This window comes from Sinohyriopsis cumingii, chromosome 15, assembly GCF_028554795.1.
Source record: "Sinohyriopsis cumingii isolate HCF-2022 chromosome 15, ASM2855479v2, whole genome shotgun sequence".
NCBI classification, from domain to species: Eukaryota; Metazoa; Mollusca; class Bivalvia; order Unionida; family Unionidae; genus Sinohyriopsis; species Sinohyriopsis cumingii.
This window is the reverse complement of record NC_142975.1, coordinates 140,267,892-140,289,247: the sequence shown is the minus strand read 5'-3', so window position 1 is coordinate 140,289,247 and position 21,356 is coordinate 140,267,892. Positions and strand designations below refer to the sequence as shown.

General features: G+C 34.9%; 1 protein-coding gene across 1 annotated transcript in view; it reads right to left on the bottom strand.

Moving 5' to 3' along the window:
• The window catches only part of LOC149782914 (centrosomal protein of 76 kDa-like), a 41,005-nt gene that overhangs the window by 11,641 nt on the left and 8,008 nt on the right, over positions 1-21,356 (bottom strand). The window contains exons 3-10 of the mRNA XM_089934470.1: positions 16,550-16,774; positions 15,392-15,577; positions 13,941-14,167; positions 12,940-13,131; positions 9,651-9,814; positions 3,002-3,122; positions 1,780-1,992; positions 523-610 (exon numbers count right to left, since the gene is read on the bottom strand). Coding sequence (XP_089790596.1) covers positions 523-610; positions 1,780-1,992; positions 3,002-3,122; positions 9,651-9,814; positions 12,940-13,131; positions 13,941-14,167; positions 15,392-15,577; positions 16,550-16,774 — 1,416 coding nt within the window. The remainder of the gene's footprint in view (positions 1-522; positions 611-1,779; positions 1,993-3,001; positions 3,123-9,650; positions 9,815-12,939; positions 13,132-13,940; positions 14,168-15,391; positions 15,578-16,549; positions 16,775-21,356) is intronic.

Below are 21,356 nucleotides of genomic sequence, written 5' to 3'. Positions count from 1 at the left end.
AAATATTTGAAAAACTGAACAGATGTGAGATGTGGCAAAGTGAAGAGGTAATGACCCTCATTACAATATGGCAAAACGAGATTGAAAAGGCTGCTATAGATTCCAAGGTTATTGGAAGTAATGCATTTGGAACTAAGAATGGCTCTCATACAAATAAATAATATTTCCGTGCTGCAAGTCTATCATATATCCTGTATTCTTATCTTCAGCAAACAAATATGTATCCAGATATGTACACAAGCATCATTTAACTCTTAATAAAAAATTCTTTATCCTATAACATATATAAGTGAAAATCCACAATGTCCATATTTTGACTACATTTAGAAAATATAACATGAGAACAAACTTCACCTACTACAGCTTATGGAACACTGCACAAATTATAAATTATATCTGGCTTTGGACTGTTAATATCTACTTTAATGTAGTAATTCAAAATAATTTCAATAAATGATAAAGAAAAATTATATTTTTTAAAACTTGAACCTTGTATTTAATTGTAGATCTAAGCAGTAATACCTGTAACTCTCTCAGTTTCATAAGCAGCCAAGGCAGGTGTCAAAAGATAGCTTAGCTGGTCATCCCACATTGTGGTCAAACCAAGATCCTGATAAATACAGTACAGAATATCATGGAACATACACATCATTACTTTGATGACTTTTTTCAAGAATTAAAACAAACATATGCCAACAGAGTGTGTGTGTGTGTGTGACAGAGAGAGAGAGAGAGAGAGGGTGCTTCATTTATATATGCCTATCAGCTAAATAGTGAATTACATTTAGTCCATTTCTCAACATTAACTGATAGCTTATCTTTCTAAAAAGCTTCCAATTTGTCACATTTTCATACATTTTCCACGATAACTCTAAAGGAGTCAAAATGTTTTTTTTTAAAACAAAACTGTGAAAAACTATAATACTGTTCAATGGTACATAAACAACACAGAATATAATGAAATGTACAGCACACTACTTTTAAATCTTTTTTTTAGAATTAAACCAAACATGCAAACATTATTAAACATGTGTGTGTGTGTGAGAGAGAGAGAGAACGAGAGAGAGAAGTGCTTCATTTATTTATTGCTATGAGCTAAATTGTGGATGACATTCATTCCCTTTTTCAACATAAACTGAAAATTTATCTTTTTCTAAAAGCTTCAAAATTTGTCACGTTTTCATACATATTCCATGAATATTCTAAAGGAGTCAAAATAAATGTTTTTTTAAAACAAAACTGAAAAACTATAAAACTGTAAAATGGTACATATGCATTAGAAATGTATTTCTCCCTTTTCATACAAAGATCCTGACTTTTCATGAGTCAAATGATTTTTGTATAGAAAAAATATTAAAGAATATTTCTTAGCTAATTATGAAGGTAACAGATATGTAATTGATCTTGATCCTGCAGTTAAAAGAAATAACAGAAGTTAAATTCAAGGCCTATCAAGATAACACTATGAATGCAGCAAAGTGAAGTCACGCCACCTGATTCATGTGTGTTGTTGCCAAGATATCCACAAAGTTTGTAACAGTACATGCTCTAGAACTGAAGTTATGGTGCAGAAAAGGAAACTTAACAAATGGATACACGGGTTACAGCATAGGAAGGTAAATAAAAACAAAACAAAACTCAATCTATAATAAGACCATGTTCTATACAAATTCATTCTTTCATGAGATGCATTATATCAGGGCTCTATTCTATACGAAAATATATAAATATCATGCATCTGTATTGACAATTAGCCATCCTATTTTTTGCCCAACTTACCCTCCTTTGTTCAATGACAAGTACCCTAAGCTGTTGTTCTATATCATTGCTGATCAGTGCAGTATCTAAAAATGAGGCACACAGTGGGGGTAGTGATGGCCAGAAGGGGCATGATCCTGGGGAGCAGACTGATAATATGGCATCCTGAGACATAGCTTTCCATCTTGACTCATCATCAAGGTTAAACTGACATACCTCTACTGAATCTGAAGGCTGAAAAAGAAAAACCCACCCTTAAATGTAAGTGCATGCTAGAATATTACCTACAGAATGAATATTGTTACCTGCTACATCCATTTGCAGTCAATGAAACTAAGAATTGATACATTCTGTTGCATAACAGGTTATGATTCCTTAGCTTTTGACCTTCTCACAAGACCTTCATTAGTGGAATGACTTCTGAACTGGAGCCACATGATGAACTAAATGTTAACCACGTGGCAAACACCTTCAGTATAACAGTGGAAGTTCCAATCCCAACAGAGAATCTGACAGCAGTTGGTGAACACTGCAAAGAATCAAGGCATGCTATTTCTTGGGATAAGATCAGAGTACTTGGTAGAGAGAGACAATACCCTGGGGAGGAAAATAATAAAAGCTACTGACATCATGGAGGGGGAGCCAGTGTTGAACTGTGATTCTGGATCGGAACTTCCACCCTTATATAGAAAGGTTTTGTCATGTGGTCAACATTTAGCTGATCCTGTGACTCCAGTCCAAAAGTCATTATTCTGATGAAGGTCTTGTGATAAGGTCGAAAGATATAAGTCATAATCTATTATGCCAGAGAAAAATATCTATTCTTAGTTTCATTGAGAAAACTACCAATAATCAAAGCAATATAAATTTGTTACAATCTTGTATGTCACATTTTCAATTCAATCTTTTATTTTATTACAAATGTAAAATGGAATGAGTAAAATGAAATGGGAACATGATAAACTGGATTTTAATAAAAATCAGTATCAGTGCTTGTAAAAATATCAATATTCATCTCAATTTTATCACTTTGATAATAATACCAGTTGTGACTATCCGGCAAATTTTAGGGTTATGGTCGTGGTCAATTTTCTCAAGTCCTGTTGTAGATACTGCATTACATCAGTTTTCTTTTAAATACTTTTAGCAAGATTCATTTATAAATTTAAAATTATATGCTCTTAAAGATTCTGTGATTTACAGCAATATTAATCTTCTGAAGTATATTTAATATAGATATTACCTGATAATTTGCATAGAAAGACTGATGGTTGAAGACACACCCAATTGTTTTATAAGGATACTTTGGTCTATGTTGTTTATCCATTGGCGGCATGTTAGGATCTATTGCCTCATGAATATACCTGAGAAAAAAAAATTAAATTGCAAAGGAATCAACAAATTCAAGTATCCAAACCAATTAAATAGCACCCGTAAATTTATGTATCAATAAAAAGCAAATTTTTTATTAAATTATTATGTTTCTCTGAGAATACTTACCTAATTACATTATAAATATTACCTGCTACCTGGCAAATCCAGCCCTAAAAGACAAAAAATTCTTTTTCTTTGTCAATTTCAAAAGACAAAGGGCAATATTTTTGCCCTTTACCTCCTCTTGGCACCACCAGGTGTCACTAGATTTTAGCTGAGCGAGATACTAATGAGGATGCTCACATGGTGGGGTGGTTGAGAGGGTTTTTAAGTAATGTGATTGGGTACGTATTCTTGGAGAAACATAATTTACCTAAAAATTTGCTTTCTCCTTGAATATGTTCTTAGATCACATTATGTTAGTGTGTGTGTGTATGAGTTTAGAATTTTAAATGTAGCTTTAAAAAAATTTCAGTCATATCTCTATGATGTCTGCAGTGTGGCAGTTTATAGTGATGTTTAGCACTGGGGTATCATGCTGCAGACATGTAGCATGATGTCCCACCCAGTCACATTATCCCAACACCAGGCTGGCCAGTCCTAACACTAACCTCTTAACACTTTTTGCCTAGCGAGGCAGCTGTTTGTACCATTTCTTTGGTATGACTTGGCCAGGGTTCGAACCCATGACCTCCCACTTCCGAGGCAGATGCTCTAACCACTAGGCCACCAGAGCAGTCACACACACATTATGTTAGGAGAATAATTAATAGGAAGAGGGGATGCTGAGCATCTGACCTCTACCTTGGTTGTCTTTCTAGGGAAGTATAACTGGACTCCCTATGTGAATGATAACCTGTTATTTTAACTGCATAAGCAACACAGCCTGGGGTCACTTGACCTCTGATCCAAATTTATGGAAGATGAATATTGAAATCTTCTTACCCACAAAATTTCACTGGCAAATCCAGCAATCTTCCTGAGCAGATCTATTGCTAGATTGAGTAGATAGTGACTAGAACTTGTCCCATCTGAGAGGGGCTATCAGAATCATCTTGCAATTCTGACTTTGTAACTTCTTAATTATTTCTGGTATCAGGTAGGCAAAGGCTCACAATCCCTCCCAACTGACTGACAGCACATCCACAGCCCAAGCTTCTAGGTCTGGAACTGGAGAGATGAAGGTGGGTAATCTGTGATTCCACCTTGTTGCAAAAAGGTTGATCATCAGATGTCACTAAAGTGGGCAGATCTGAGAGAAGACTGATTGACTGAGAGATCATTCCTTGTGAAGGACTTGACCTCTCCTGGATAGAGTGTCAGCCAAGACACTGAGTCTGCCAGGAATGTGTCTGATTTGTACACAGATATTATCACACCAACATAGAAACTGCCAAATCAGAACACACAGGGCAGGTGATTTGGTGCCCCACTGTTTAATGATAGCCTTTATTTCAAGGAGTCTAAAGTGCAGAAGCCACTCCCCTGGCTCTATCATGCTGATGAATCGTTGTTAAGTCTGGCAACAGGTAGGTACCTCAACTGTATGCACCAGTGGTGGTGCATACAGTTATTTCTACTTGGGGCTTCTCCAGCATGATTCACATGGTCAGCCAAACTGGATTTGCTGCTGAAGCAGGAATGATTGAATCTCATGCATGATCATGATTGCTTGATCACTGGGGATTTGAAAATGGGTGCCACTGTGCCGACAATGATATTTTTTGTAAAAAGACAGCATGTACAATCAAGTCTGAAATCCAAGTCTTGTTGGAAATGGACTCGATGAGTTGTACAATTCTGGTTACATGAACACAACGAAGCCACACCAGATTCTGACTGGTTAAGAACTCCATACCCAGATGGACAAAGTTCTGGGATGGATGGAGGTATGACTTTTCCCAGTTTAATAAAAAGCCTACATAATCTAGAAGCAAGAGCATATCATTCTTGCCTTGGAGTAGGATAGAACTTACCATGTGTTTCTGGAGGATGTCATCCAGGTACACCACTCCCTCGATAACTCGCGCACATCGGGGTCCAGAAACATCGACCGCACTATAAGCGAGGGGCGAGTTATCGAGGGACCTATAAAATAAGCCCAAAACCAATAAAGTGATTGACGACATAACGGAAAAATGGGGGGGGGGTAGGCAGATTATACTGTTGAATATTCACTTTATAATCGTTCTGAGATTAACTGTTAATAAATATCTCTTCATAACGGTGTACTTTATTATTTTCTCATAGGACAACATTAAAAATTTCAGGATAAATTACAGTATATTGAGGCGATCATCGAAAACATTATTCCACGTGGTTTCCGTTCGCTGAACATGTGTACCACTTCACACATTGTGTCTACGTCACTAATTTTTATGTTGAATTGTATACAGTCTAGTTTTATTGTTTGAGCCAAATTATAATTTTTTTTTTTTACACAAAAGATCGACTCTTTTCGAGAAACAGTGTCGATCGAACGATAGATAGATAGATAGATTTGAATGCGATAGAAGTAAAATGGAAAAAAAAAAAAACGAGTTAATCAGTACTAACATATTTAATTGGTCTCAAATTTAAAACAACGTAAATTAGAACAAGTTAATACTTGCCGTTTGTGCCACGCTTGACAAATATCAATTCACTTTTTGAAAAAATCAGTCAATTTTTTTTTGTGTGTGTGTTACTCCTTGGTTTCTCTGCCGCCGAGCAAAATCCCTCAGATTTCTCAACTGCATGAGCTTTACGTAGTCAACATTTTGGCTCTCCAGCCACCTTATGGCAATATCAAAATATCTGCTTCCTGTGCAGAGGGGTGGGGGTGCAACATCTGTGTCTGCATCACTTTCAACACTTGTGTTATTCCAGTTAGAATCGTCTTCTGCTGCAAATTTGTTCTCTATAGAAATAATTATAGTTTCATCTGACATGTATGCGGCTGTAGGGCAATCATTGTCAGAACAAATCCACTCCTCCATCAAGAGAAACGCCCATCTCAGGACCATGAGTCTGTACTAATTTCTCCCAAACAGCCTCGGCATTAATGACATCAGTTTCACTGAAACATTCGAAGTCACTATCGTCGTCGTTGTCTCTGTTACTGTTTTGCTTTACGTCAAAGGCAGCTCCAAGAGCCTTAATCCAGCACCCGAGGTCTCTTGTAATCGATTTTCTTTTTAATGCAACAAACACTTCCCCAAGTTGTTGATCAAAACAAAGCTGGCATGTACATGTAATTAGGTTCTCACAGAAGTACTCACGGGTTTCGATGTGACGGTTGATTGACTCTTTTCATGTTTTCAATGAACAGAATATGTTGTGATTATAATGTTTACACTGAAACGGAATTAAAGGATTAGAACATGACTTTCACACAGGAAGTCATTTAATTGGTGTTTATTTCATTCTCTGTTGCCACCTGTTAGCATTTACCAGAAGTTTTCATTGATCGCTATTTCACCAGACTGTTTTTTTACAGTATACTGACAACTATTTATCATAAAAACTTACATAATATATGATATCTTTAAACAGAGGTCTCGCTAGGATTTTAAAACTGGGTCTTTCTGCCTCTGAATTCAATCACTAAATATCAGTACATTTTCTCACTCGGCCGCCAGTCAAAGCCTTTGAACTAGCCGCCTAGCTGTTGCATCATGTTCTTTTTTTTTTTTAATGTACTCTTATAAAATGGCAACAGTACATCAAAGAGTCTTTCAGTCACTGAATTCTGTCATTGTAAATATCAGCACAGTTAACTGATCAACACATTTTCCCACAAAGCAGGTGGCTGAAACAGGACCGGCAAATCTTTGAATTTTCCCGCGCACCTATTAGATGCGTACGGAGGACTCCCGCCTTTTCTGCGTCCCAGATCAAAAATTGGCGTCCAAATACGCGTAATTAAGCGTTTTCGAGATCTCTGAAATTAATTCTTCTCTAGAACTTGCAAATTTCAAAATATGGATTATATTTTTACGGGCATTAATCACCATTTTCGATGATAAAACGAGCAATGTATCAAGGTTTAATTTATCAATTCTTATCGTAATTTTTTTCATGTTCAGCATATTTTAAAGATATTTTAAATACATTTTCTCTGGAAAAAATCGGGAGCCAAGACGGACACCGCGTTATAAGCGGGATCGCGAGTTATCCGGGCGCAAGTTATCGAGGGAGCGGTGTATGTTGCTGTCATTGTAGATGACACTGAATGAAACAAGGAAACAATGCAATCAATAATCTGGGTAAAAGCCCAGGGGCTGATGTTGAGGAATAAGGAAAGAACACTGAATTGATAAGTGGTATCACAGGAGGACAGGGGCACAGTCTAGTCATAGCTGGGGACTCTTAATAGGTTATAATGAAGGTAGCTAACAATGAAAGAACAAGCGAGTTCAGGATTAAACATTTTCTTTTGGAAAATTCATGGTGGTTTGAAAATATGGTTGCCCTGCAGAATTTTCTGGCTGCCAGGTAAATTACTACAGTTGAACCAAAACTGCAGTAATCAATGCATTTCACAAACTTCTGTCACAAATATTTTGAGTTAGTTAGGCCTAATTGCAAACAATATTTGCAATTCACCATCAATCCTGCCAATGCAAAATGTCACACAAGTTGCAGCACAAGTCTGTATCAATAAATAAAAAATAATTCAACAATTTCCTTGTCTTGACAGTGTCATCTTGTCTCTGAGCTTTCTAGTATTGAGTCATCCAAACTCACAAACTTAAACATATTTAATGTTTATCTGAGTTAAGATTATTATGGTTCACAGAATTATTAATCTGACACAGTTAATTATGTGTATAAACTGTCAGGGAGTTGTCAACTTTCCATGCAAGTTGTTTTTAGCAATTGCTCCACAAGCCAATATAGAATACAACAATAATTTGATTGATTTAATTGTTTAAATGCCATATTCCTTCGGCTAAAGTTAGTCAAAATAAGTAACTGTCACATGCTCTACAGTTTGTTCACATTTCATTTCTTCAGCAGACCAATAAGAAAGTATACTACACGTGCTAGATCATAAGTATTAAGCATGTCAAGCTGAAGACAAAAGAAACCATTACTATATGTATGTGTTGACAAATGACAAACATTTGCAAGTCTTGTCTCTAACAAGGTTTTCCCTGAGGGGCTGGTAGTATGGACTGTGATTACCTAATCAGATCATGAGTAGAAAACACATGTGGATCAGTAAGGCCTATTTCCACAGATACCTATTACCAACAGCAAACACCCAACAGGTACTCAATTGTGGAATCAAATGAAGATAATCTGGCCAATGATGAAATGTTTGTTGTTGGAAAATACAAAATTCCATTACAATTTCAAACACAAATCATTTTTATTTAGTATTTTTCAGCTGCCTGATCTCAGTCTTTCACATCTAGTTGTTTGCAATGGATTTTTCACCCTTGTGGTAGTATAATATATTCCTTTTTTGAACTGGTATTAAATTATGAAAATTTTTATGCTTTTTCTTTAGCTGATGTTTTCAAGAGGGCTGGGGAACTGACACTTGCCAGTACCAAAAAACAAAACATAACCAGTCTGCATTTTCACTATATGGGTGATCACTTGTATGTACAACCTTCAGTTCTAAAACAGCACTGAATGTTTCAGATTTACTGTCACATGAAAGTACATCAATGAAGAATCTCCATCCAGTTTGGACTTGTTTTTTAAAATTATAATAAGGAATTATGAGTCAAGATACACCTGAACATCATGCAGTATGTGCCATCATTATTATCACTAGTGTATACATCAATCATTCAAATTCATCAATTTAACAAAAGAGCACATTGGAGTAGTCAACATATAAGACATTGACACTAATATGTATGATGGGGGGGTAGAGTCTTACTATAACAATTTCTCCTGAGGAACTCTGTTCCATCAGCAATGACAAGAATATTACACACAGCTCATACTGACACTGTTGCTTATGGTCTAACTGATCTATTCATGTTATACTTACAATATGAAAGTAAATCCAAGCACAATCTAATGGTTATGTTTATCAAACTCTGTTGACCTTCATTTTCATGCTTTGAAGAGTGATGTTGCCCAAGAAATCCCCATGTCAGGTGAACAAGGGGACAATTACTTCTTGAATGAAACAAAAATCTCTAATCCTATTCAATCAAATATGGATGGGAATACAGACAAGTACACACACGCCTAAGTAACTGCCATATTACACTTCTGTCAAGATGGGCTAGATATAGAAATAAAAGGCAGAAAGACTAGCACAGACCCAGATCTGCTCAGACATTATGTAACTGTAGTAATGGATCTACTCTGTTCACAGCTGGGTGTGCCTGACTCAGTGGTTGGTATGCAGGGTTGGCTAGCCACATACTCTAGGTTTAAATTGTACCAAGTTAGGCAGATGCGATGTGTCTCTTGGTAAGGTACATTACTCCCATTGTCACAGCACTACATAGACTTTGCTGTGCTGCTAGACATAAATATACTGATAAAAACATGCACCTAATATCTACCTGTGCCCATTGAGACTCTCCCAAAATGTGATTAGTCCATCCACACTGATGGTCATTACCCAGGCATGGACAGCACCTTTAGCTTTGGTCCCCACACAAACATAGGCATCTAGACCAAAACCCAGCAACAGGCTACATAGTAATACTGCATGATCCTCACAATCCTGGAATTAAAAGAAACACAGAAGTGGCAACTAATCACAATGTTTTAAAAAATTACTGAATTCTGTTACTTTTTGTGATTGTTACAAACTGAATCAAAGACCAAGAAATGATCTTTGTGTGTAAACTATAGGATCCATTCCCCAATCGGCAAAAATAAGTACTGAACAAAATGTAATTTTCTGCAAAACCATGAAAATTCATACCCATGAAGATAAATTTATTTACAATATTATCTCCAAAGGTCAATCGTCACTTGTGGTGAAACAGTCTCCATTTAGAGATCTGGCAATTATATACTGTAATGAAGGAGAATTTTTGTATTGTTGATGTTAACTGTGACTGAATTCATGCAAACTTTATGTATTTTTTTCAAATGAATCTGAATGAAAACAAAATTAAGATTAGCATACTTTAACCAAATAATCTCTGACTCAACATAAGGAGATGTAGCTCACACATGTTCTGAAAATGATCTTGGTTGAAAGAAATTGGAGGAGACCAATCTCCGACGTAAAATTTAGAGGGAGTTATATTTTAGCCTGCCCACCATCTCTAATCCTTTGAGACAGCTTCTAGACCGAGAACCCAGATGTAGCACTGACTCCATATGCTGAAATGCAGCTACAGGATAAGGGAAATTTTCCCTCCTGAAAATCCAGTGGAAGTCGTTATGCTGTGTCAATAAAAAGCTGCTGAATCATCCAGCAGTAGGTCCCACCAAGTGACTGAGGCTTCTGGGATGAAAGATCTCTGAGGCAAAGCTTGAGAAAGTTTACTCCTACCTCTGTTGCATTGCTTGTGTAATGTTTGCTTGGGAACCACACTCAAATGCAATATTTGTTGGGACTGCCCTAACTTCATGAGCCAGAATGTGTAACAAGTTCATTTGATTTTGGGTTAATTCTTTTTATGGAGAACAGACAACCCATGATGATAGAGTCTACACTGTGATATCTTCCTTTCCTTCAGAGGTACAAATGTTAACTAATTCCATCAGAACATATTTAACAGTTTTTTTTATCTATGCTGACTGGAAGTAACAATCCCAGTTTCCATGTCAAGGCAAGAAATTTGTTTGACAAGGGTCATAACTCTGACCAAAAACAATATTAAAACATACAGGAGCTGTCTAGAGACAACATATTATCCTATCCCACACTTATGTAAAAACTAATACTGAAAATATCCTATGGTCCAGCACACTTAATTTTTATACCAATTATGCTAGTATCCTAAGGTCAACTACTGTCAGTTTATATACTAAGGCACCTCCATGCAACTTGCTTGACATGTGTAATCAATTTGATGGAAAAAATGTAAACAGTTTGAGACAGAGTGTTCCCACATGAACCAGGTTTCTCTCTCATGATTTTTCCATGATTTTTTCATGACATTCAAATTTTTCATGACTAAAGTGGAGCTGTCACCAATAGATGCAATTTAGAATTTTGTATTATTTTCATATGTACTGTTTGAGTAATCAGAGTACCTTCACACACATACACACACACACACACACACACACATATATATTTTAAATGTACCTTCTTTGGAGTACCACATATTTTTAAGTGTTGAATGCTGGTTACAAAGATCTGCTGTACTGATTGCTACGATGTCGTAACCTCAACTTGATTTGTTGTGGTTGAGACTACGAACTGATCCCATATCATGTAATGGAGCAAAAGAAATCATCACTAAGGTCAGAAAAACAAATAGTGTAGAAATCTACTATATAAGTATAATCATGTGAAAGAAGTTTGGCTTATTTTGAATTTATTACGCCCTTACATGACAAAATAAACTGGCATAGTTACACTAACCTTACCATGTCCGCCATGACAGATAATGCGAGACTCTCGCCGTGCCCCCTTTTTTATATATGGCTTGCCAGACCATATTTGGATATTCTACGCTATGTTATTATCAATCAAGTGGCAAATAATGGCTTCTTGGTGGAATTTCAAAGTTGCCAATAAACCATATCTATTTTAAATGTGCAGAATTTCTGACTCAAACTGCACCATATTTTTATAACGATTTGTGCATGTTTCCAAATAAAGCCTCAATGTCCTTATATGGCACACAAACAAACAAGACTGAGAACAAAAGTAATCATTATTTGAACTAGCATGGCAGACAATCTAAATGAAAATATCAGATAAGAAAGGTAAACAAGATTTTACAACTATTTCTACAACGATTTGCGATACTTCCAGTATTAAATAAGAGAACTACTCAATTTATTTCATTATATGCAAGGAATATGTTCAAATCGTTGATATTAGGCTAAAAGAGCGCCGGATGTGAATCACACCTAGCTTGCACCATTGACACATATATGCTCAGTTTAGTACCCCGTCTACAAGGTAGGAGATTGGAAACTAATATTAGTACTCCTGTACTGAAGATTAAAAATCAATGGAAAATGAGTAATTCTCCATGAAAGATGGACCTGAAAGGACAAAAGGTTTTAAATGCATGTCTATATGCATCAGGCTATTCCCCTAACAAATGTCATCCACTTATCTATAAAAGCTGCAGAGTTTTGGTGGTTTCAAGAAAAGTTAATTACAGTACTATAGGACTTCCACATCTTAATGTGGGGTCCTAATTAGTAGATACCAAGATATAAATTTACATCTTGTAAATGATAGAAATAAGCATTGCTAAGCTCATAATTAACTGCATTGAAACTAATTAAGATATTATAATTTTGTTTTTGGTTACTAATTTAGTGGCAAGAAATCAGGGAATGTTCTGTGTGGTTAACTGTTCATAACAGAATGGAAAGTGGTATGCAGAACTATGAACTCCACTCTCTGTAGCCAGCTGTTAGTCAGTTATAATATATTCAAAACTCTGGAGTACTGTTAACCAACCTCACCACAGGCCATGTATCCAATCTGTAACAATAACTCTGAATAACCAGGAGACATCATGATTGGATATACATCTCCTTTTCACTCTATGGATTCAAATTTGGGACAATTTTTTAATGCTTCATACAATTTTCATGAAATTCTACAAACACAGCAATACTATTCCATCATATGATACTATTTTTGAGGTGAATAACATGGATTTTGTGCATAATACTATACTCTATGGATACTTATCATACCCCTTTGTTTCTGCACAAAAAGGTATGCATCGTTGTCCACTGTTCAGCTTTTTCTCCACCACCCAGAGTCTGGACTTTCTCCTGGTGCATCAGACTGACAAATCTGGCTGCCTCTCGAGCTGTGTCCAACAAACGCCCAGCTCTCAGTGGTTTGACAAAAGAACAGACTGGTCGGTTTGTCATATTCTCGTCCTGAAATAAATCAAGTCTGACACTATATATGGTGAAAGGGTCTCACCTTTCTATAAAGGTCATCCATGGGAATGGAAGGCACTGTTTTTAATAACAAGTTGATTTTTTTTAAATGTGCAGTAATTATCTTCAAATGTGACTTACTGTGCTTAAACTTTACAGATGGGTGTATGCTATGCAGAGGTGACAGCTATTATGGGTTTGAATATTTCTTAAATTATACCATTTTTATCTCTCCTGTTAAAGAACAACTTTTATCCTGCTTTGAGCTGGCTTTAAAAGAAAAAAGGGATTACCTGTGTGAACCTACATGAATTAGCTCTCACGTATGGGGTATAAGTGCCAAACTCAATGACATGGGTAATAAGTGCAAAATAAAATTAACTGCAGGAAAATTACTTATTTTGCTTTAGTCTGTTTTGTGCAAAATTCCTGTTATGCAAGAAATGAATTCCTGCTATTAAAAAGAAACACAATTTTCAAAAGAAAATAATTATAAGTATCTATTGTGCTAAATGAGTTTTGTTTCTTTTGCTTTTCTTATCTTTGTTGCTCATGTACAACTCCTGTCAAATCTGTGGGCTACATTATGCCTCTATGTACCATGCATTTCAATCTGACATGCTAAACTTTATATGGCTCAAAGGAAGCTGCTAAAAGACAAATATTGCACTTTTTCTTGTCATCATATATGTCTTCACGTCTTCTTATACCAATAAGCCCAAATCTGTCAATAAATATCAAACTGAAGGTAGCATTATTTTCAGCCTACCTGAGAAAATCGACGGTAAACATTATCTTCAGCCTACCTGAGCAAATAGTTTAACAAGTCTCTCCTTGTGTGTTTCCCTTACACTCAGATACTCCTTCCACCATGTTTTGGCATAAACAAGAAACAGTCGCTCTTTTTCTGCCTGCCGTGTTCTCTCTAGACTAATCTGTGCTGACAATACATCCTGACTTAAAACCTGCTGGATACGTGGGAACAACTCAAGTTGCACTTCAATTACTCCAGCTGCTACTTTACTCTCTGTACCTAAAAATAACATGGCAGTCATTTTAACGGTTCAATTCTCTGATCAATGAATAGACACACATAAAGTCTTGAAAACAAATGTCCCACAGATCCAGTGTTTCATCTGCATCCATGCAATGAAGCCTCCCCAAGTATTGGACTTAAAAACATTAACACAGAACTTTTACCGCAAAATGACAAACCCCCACCCCCAAATAATAAGCATGATTATTGCTATTAAAAAGACAAAAAAGCGTGATTTGGACATAAAAAGTGTAATCTATATATTACATGCCAGAATTACATCAAGTATGAAAAAGATACATTTTTAATACTAACCTCTGTTCTACAGCTGGTCAAACTCTTTGTCACAAAGTGCAAAATCCATATGGATTAGAACCAGAATTCAAACACAAAATATACTGTAATATTATTTATATCCAGCACTCACTTAAACTAGTTTACATGTGTATGTTTCACTGAATGATCGTGAACTGGAATTCTGCAATGATCATGGTCAGGTGTTCTGAGTAATGTATTACATTACTCTCATGTTCTTCTTTTAAAGTTTGTAAAGCAGTGTTATTTGTCACTTTTTCTGGTCTGACACATTTTGAAATTTGAAAAGATCCATCTGCTCTAACATTTCCATCATATAACATCCATAACTCACACCGCAAATCATTTCACTTACATCTGTTTTCTTCTAAATGGGTCATATACAGTTGCTATAAATAGCAAATAAGGAAAATGCTCTTACACTATTCTTATGCAGCAGTCACTTTTTTAAGAATATTCTCAAATATATACGAGTGGAATTAAATAGATGATAATAAAATGACAAAAACAATTTTCTTACTTTATTTTTTAATGTAGCAAAAAGGTGTAATCCATTTGTAGTTTCGTGGAAAATGTAATTTGGTGAAAAAAGCATAATGATTAAGCCAAAAGCATAATGGTTGGCATGTATTCTTTTACATTAGCATAAAAATTCAACGTAACTTTAACATAAAACTTTAACACAAAACTTTAACAGAAACTTGAAATAAAACATTAAAAAACTTGACAACATTGTGCGTGCTGCCAGAAAAGCAGTACCAATGTCTTACCATGGTTATGGCATTAATATAAGTAGAATATTTCATGTTCAGCGTTGTCATTTTTTTTTGCAAAACACTGGCCTGATCAATGGAAATATCTTTGTTAAGTTGATCCCTGTTATCAAAAACCAAAGATTTTACTTACCTGTTCCTTTTAACTCTACAGATGTAGTAATTCTACCAGAAGAACTTGTCAAAATGGGTCTCCATTCAAAGAAATGGGAAGAAACTGTAGTTGTTTCCCCTGTGGGGTCAGTTTTGATAAGAACAATGTGGATTGGATCACAAATGGACAGCAAAGTCGCAGCATCTGCCATTTTACCAGCATCACCTAGAATATCAAAGATTTTCATAAATATATAACATGACTATGGCTAGAGAAGTGGAAATCATAGATTTACTGTGTTATGTATATCTATATTATGTGTATTATCATTCATGATTATAATTTGTAAGGTTATTTAGTTAATAACATTTTAATTACTAATATTCCTTATAAATGGGTTTGTGCAAAAAGACGTATCATGTAAGTAATGCATAGATCCATTCATGAAGTTCCAAGGTTGAGATATACTATAATTCAAGTCAACATCACATGATGCGAATCAAGGTTGTTTTTTTTAAAAAGGTAAGTGTTTTGGAATTTTTGATTTAGCTTCAACAATTTTAGTCATATCACTATAATGTCTGCAATGTGGCAGTTTATTGTGATGTCTAGCACTGGGGCATCATGCTGAAGACACTTAGTATCATGTCTCAACCAGTCATATTATCCTGACCATATTAACACTAACCTCTTAATGCTGAGTGCCAAGTGAGGCAGCTGCTACTACTATTTTTATAAGTCTATGGTTTGACTTGGCCGGGGTTAGAACCCATGACTGCCTGCATCCGAGGCAGACTGTCTAACACTTAGACCACCAGAACAGTCTTTTTAAATTGGCCAAGAAGATCATATATCTGATTAGCTAGTGTAAACCATGTTACTGTCTTTTTATCATTCAAATCTTTTTGGAAGGAATATGTCTCTCAATCGTATTATGATTTAGTAATTTAGATAAGAGAATTATTACGAAGAATTAGGCATTCTGAGTAGTACCACCAGTCTTGGAAGTTCTTTTATTTTTTTAATCATATCTTTTGAGTATGTGAGAATATTTGCCAGTAGTTTCCTGTGAGTTGGTGGTTCTTACTGCGATTTTTCCAGGTTCCTCCTTCACCAGTTATACTGGCCGCCATGTATAGCCTATCGTTTGTACAGAAAAATGGTGTTTAACTCACAACATATTCCTAAACACCTTACCAGCTCCTTCCTTATGGAGCTCAAGTAGAAATCCTTCATCAATATCAGGTTCACATGCACAGGGCACTGGACGAGAGCGGAATCTTTGGCCTCGAAAATGGACATGGAATGTAAAGACAGATATCACTTGACCAGGTGTAGTTTCAGTATCTTCTAAATGCTCCAAAAATGCTTTTCCTGTCTTGATGTGGAAATATAAATAGCGTCGTGTTGGATCAATGTTGGCTGTAATACAGGATAAATAACTCAATCATATTCAAGATCAAGAAGTTTATTGATAAACATTATTTCAGAACATATCTTCAATTAGCCAAGAAATTATTAATCTCAGACATTTTTGTAACATTTGTATCTTGGAATTTTCTTCAAAAATCTTATGATGACACTAGAAAATTGCAAAGAAGTTTTGAATTGTTTTATCATAATGCTTTCAAAAGTGCCATTCCAGAATTAAGGATGGAAAATTATCATTTATGAATACTTAACTATGGTCTACCTTAAAAAAGGGTGTTAGTGTCTGCTGTATGTTCAGAACTAAAAGTGCCAAAGATCATGATGAATCCCAGACAAGAGACCCAAGTGACCCTGAGCCTACATAAGGTGAAAGTTGATGGTATCACCAAGCAGACTTACGCAGTGTTGTTAAACCAGAACCTATGTCAATTTATCCCATTTTTCTATTCTTATAAAAATTATTTCAAAAGAAAATGGCATATTTAATATGCAAAATTTATTATCATAATCAAAGTCATCCAAGACCTTTAAAAGTTAAGTTTACTGAAGAAGGATTAATCTGAGGTTTGGAGAGTTACATGGCTTTCACATGAACTAAAACAATAATTCGGGTGTTTTTTTAAGGCCATGTGATTCTTTATTCTCAGTAATTAAGTCTGGAAGTGTTTCAGGAGAAAAGCTCATTGAGATATTTTTGTATATTAAAAGCTAAAAATATAAAATATACATTTCAAATAAATCGTAAGTAATGGCACAGAGTATATATATGCAATGCAAAAAAATAATGTACAATAGATGTAACAACATAAATGACAAATGTTTCAGGCAATTCAACATGGCAATACTAACAAATCACAAAAGTATTACTTACTATATTTCCATCTTATACTTTTCTTTGCTTGCAATTAAAAATAAGAAAATCTTCATCTTAATCTCAAGGTGTCTAATTTTGCTAATTCTTATAAACTGTCTATTTAAATGTATACATCTTTTATTCTATTTTATTTGTATTTGCATGGCACTTTTTTGCAGGGGAAAGAAAGCTGTGTGCCAAGACCTGTGATTCATCATCATGGCTGATTATCTTGTTTTCATCAAAGAGAAGAATGGCATTTTAAGGGAGAAGATGAATTGATTATACAGCATAAAAACTAGGAAATATTTCTAACTACATGTACCCAGTAAACTTAATTTCATTAATACTGTATTTCTTGTATTTTATCATATTCCTTAATTTTTAAAACACAATCTAGCTACTGTATAAAAAATAATTATTTAAATGCATTTTTTTTATACACGGTACTTTGTATATTTGGGAAAATCTTAAAATTATTGTACATAAACGTTCTACATAGATTTATGTTTGCAAATAAAGAACAGAAATACCATATTGCTGATTACCTTGATTTCATCAAAGAGAAGAATAGTATTTTAGTGGTAACAATCCCATGCATGATCACATCATTAATATGCTGTTATGACTCATTGGTCTTAAACTAAGTAACAGAAAAGAGTGAAAACCAATAAGTTTTGTAAAATTCAATGAATAATTTATTTCTCTATAATAAAAAGTTAAACTTTAAAAAGAACTTACAACATTGAGAATTAAATTCCAAATAGTCATACAAGTTCTATCACAAGTCCAAATATATGAAGATCTAATTGAATTCCAGTGGTGTTCCAAACAAGTTTCAATATTGAATGTGTTGATGTGCCAGTAGTCTTCAACATGGTAATGTACAAATGGCATGGATTGTGGTGATGTGCTAAAAGTCTTTTGATGTATCACAAAATAATCCAAAAAATTTCCTTGTCTGAATTCACTATAATTCCTAATTAATGTTTCTGTCCAAGAATGTTACTGACCAACATTTGGATTTCCAGTCAATAATAATTTGAATAAATACTTCCACCCAAATGAAAGTTTGAACACAACAATAACACTGATTCTGCCTCAAGATGTTAAGGCAATAATGAGTAATTTTTCAAGTAAATAATATTATATAAAAAACTAAGACACAATAACAGAATCAGGATGACGGTCAAAAGTTCATTTCTAGAACATTATAAGCTGTAAACAAGATAATGTCTATTACTGAAATTATAATAAAGATGATGGCAAACATCAGGTACACCAGGTTTTTCCATGTCCTAGCCTCAGATTAAGATTTACAGGCTTACCCTCATTGATAATGATCCAAATATTTAATCAATATGCACAGAGAAATATTAGCTATGTTTTATGTGTTTACAATGTCACTAGTCAGATACACTATGAACTTGAGTTTGAACAAGGTCAAGTACAAAATATACATAAGATACTGTCATTAATAATACAAACTAAATAAACTTAACAATGCACAGAACTCTCTCTTATTCAAACTCGTCCAAGATAACTGCCTATATAAACCTACATTCCTAGAGACTTATCAAAATAACATCATAAAACATGGTCTCCAACGTGGCAACAAACAAATGTTGATATAATGGACGACGGAATGAAGATGGACAGAGGGAGATACCATACTTGGCTTTATGGCAATGTGAGCTAAAATGGCACAAAAGCAACATACAGTGCTCCATCTTTATAATGCTGTTTATGGAAGCCATGAAAGTCACTTGCATTACAAAGTGAGGTCACCTTATAGGCCTTTTTGGAAACTGATTTATCTCCCATGAGAGTGAAGCTCTTCTGCAACAATGATCACTTCCAGGGACTATGCAACCCGCAATCACATTTGAAGATAAAGGAATCTTTGAAACTGATGATGCATATAAATTCACTTCTTCACAAGACAGGTTGTTATGATGTATGATTAAATGTCCTGTGTGATTAACACACAAGATTGGTTATCTGTTGTAGAAAAAGACTCCAAAGGACAAAGTTTGACAATTTATCAAATTGGTATCCAATTGGAAGAATTTGTTTTTTTAAAGATCCCTAAGAAATAATTAACTAGCTGGTAATTTAAGATGTCAAACTATAAATTACCTGGTGAAATTTGTCAATGGAATAAAATTCCATCTGAAGAAAGAAAATCTATCAAATGTTAAAATAATGTTCTGGGTGACAAATTCTGTTACCTTTCTGAGTGTGAATTCTTCAAGAAGGCTTGACTGAATTTGATTAAGAAATAGTATTACATACGACCCAATATTTGGAAATATCCAAATTTAATGAAAATTATAACAAAATACTAGTGAAAAATTTAAGTATGTTTGTAGGCAAAATCATGAACAAATCAGAAACTGAATAGATGACGGGATATCTATCTATCGATGCTGACTTCACATTCCAACCATTTGCTGTTGCTGTTGTTATAGGGTTTAACGCCATTTTTCAGCACAAGATAGGCTATACATGGCAGCCAGTATTAATGGTGGAGGAAGAACCCGCGAAAACTCTGGAATGAACCACCGACCCATGAGAAGCTACTGGCAAGCTTTCTCACATATCCACATTTGCCGAGACTGAGAGTCAAACCCATGCAGACAGAGGTGAGATGGCAGTGATCCGTGATGGAGAGCGCTTTAGACCACTTGGCCACTCGGGGCCCCTCCAACCATTTGCAACTCTTTTATATATTAAGTGAAACATACTGAAAACATTTTCATTTAAATCATTGATTACTTTTCTTTAGATACTTGCTTGTCTTGTAATATCTAGATAATCCATTTTCTCGCCCACTACCTATCTCTTAGCATTTTTTTACTTCTCCCTCTTGTTTATATTACACTATGAAAGCTTTATATATAATAGAACTTTGATTGCACTTCACTCATATGCCTTGCATGTATGACCCAAGTACATTTTTTCATTTGTTCTGTTCATTAGCTTTACAATTTAAAAAGGAAATACTTTAATCTGATTGGTTCTTAGTCACAAGCGGACTGGAAAAATATAACACACCTCTGTAAAATCCACCAAAATCCTGTTTAACTCATGATGCTTTCTGTTTTCATTCTTTTCCACAACTTTTGATTATGGTCAGTGTCACAGTATCTCAGCCATGTATACAAGATGTTGCAATATCAACTACTTCACATGCATTGTTTTGATCTTGTGAGAAGATTAATTATCATAAGAAATCTTGATGCAGACAATTATTTTAAAGGGTATCCATATCAAACAAAATACCAGTGAACAAGATGGACATAAAACAGTAATTGTCTGAAACTCAACGTGTTGAGCTTGCTTTAATTTACATATTTACACTTTATAACTGCTTACGTTAACAGTGTGACAGATCACATGTATCAATAGTCCCCAGAAGTTGAGGTGCCAGGCAGGCACGTGCACTGAGTAGATAGACGAGTTCCTCATCAAGGGGAGTAAACTAGTTTCTAAAATGGCCTTTATACTGGTATGCTTCATCAAGGCTGTGTCAAATATTGTGCACAAATCACACACCAGTACCAGACATCCAGTTTTGTAAGATATCCTAGTGATAGTAATAATTCCATGCATTCAGGGAACACAAAACATTTTCAAGTATAAGAAAATTACATTTTTCATGAAAAATACAAGAAAAATATAAAGAAATATCTCCAACCAGTTAAAATTCATGGCCGA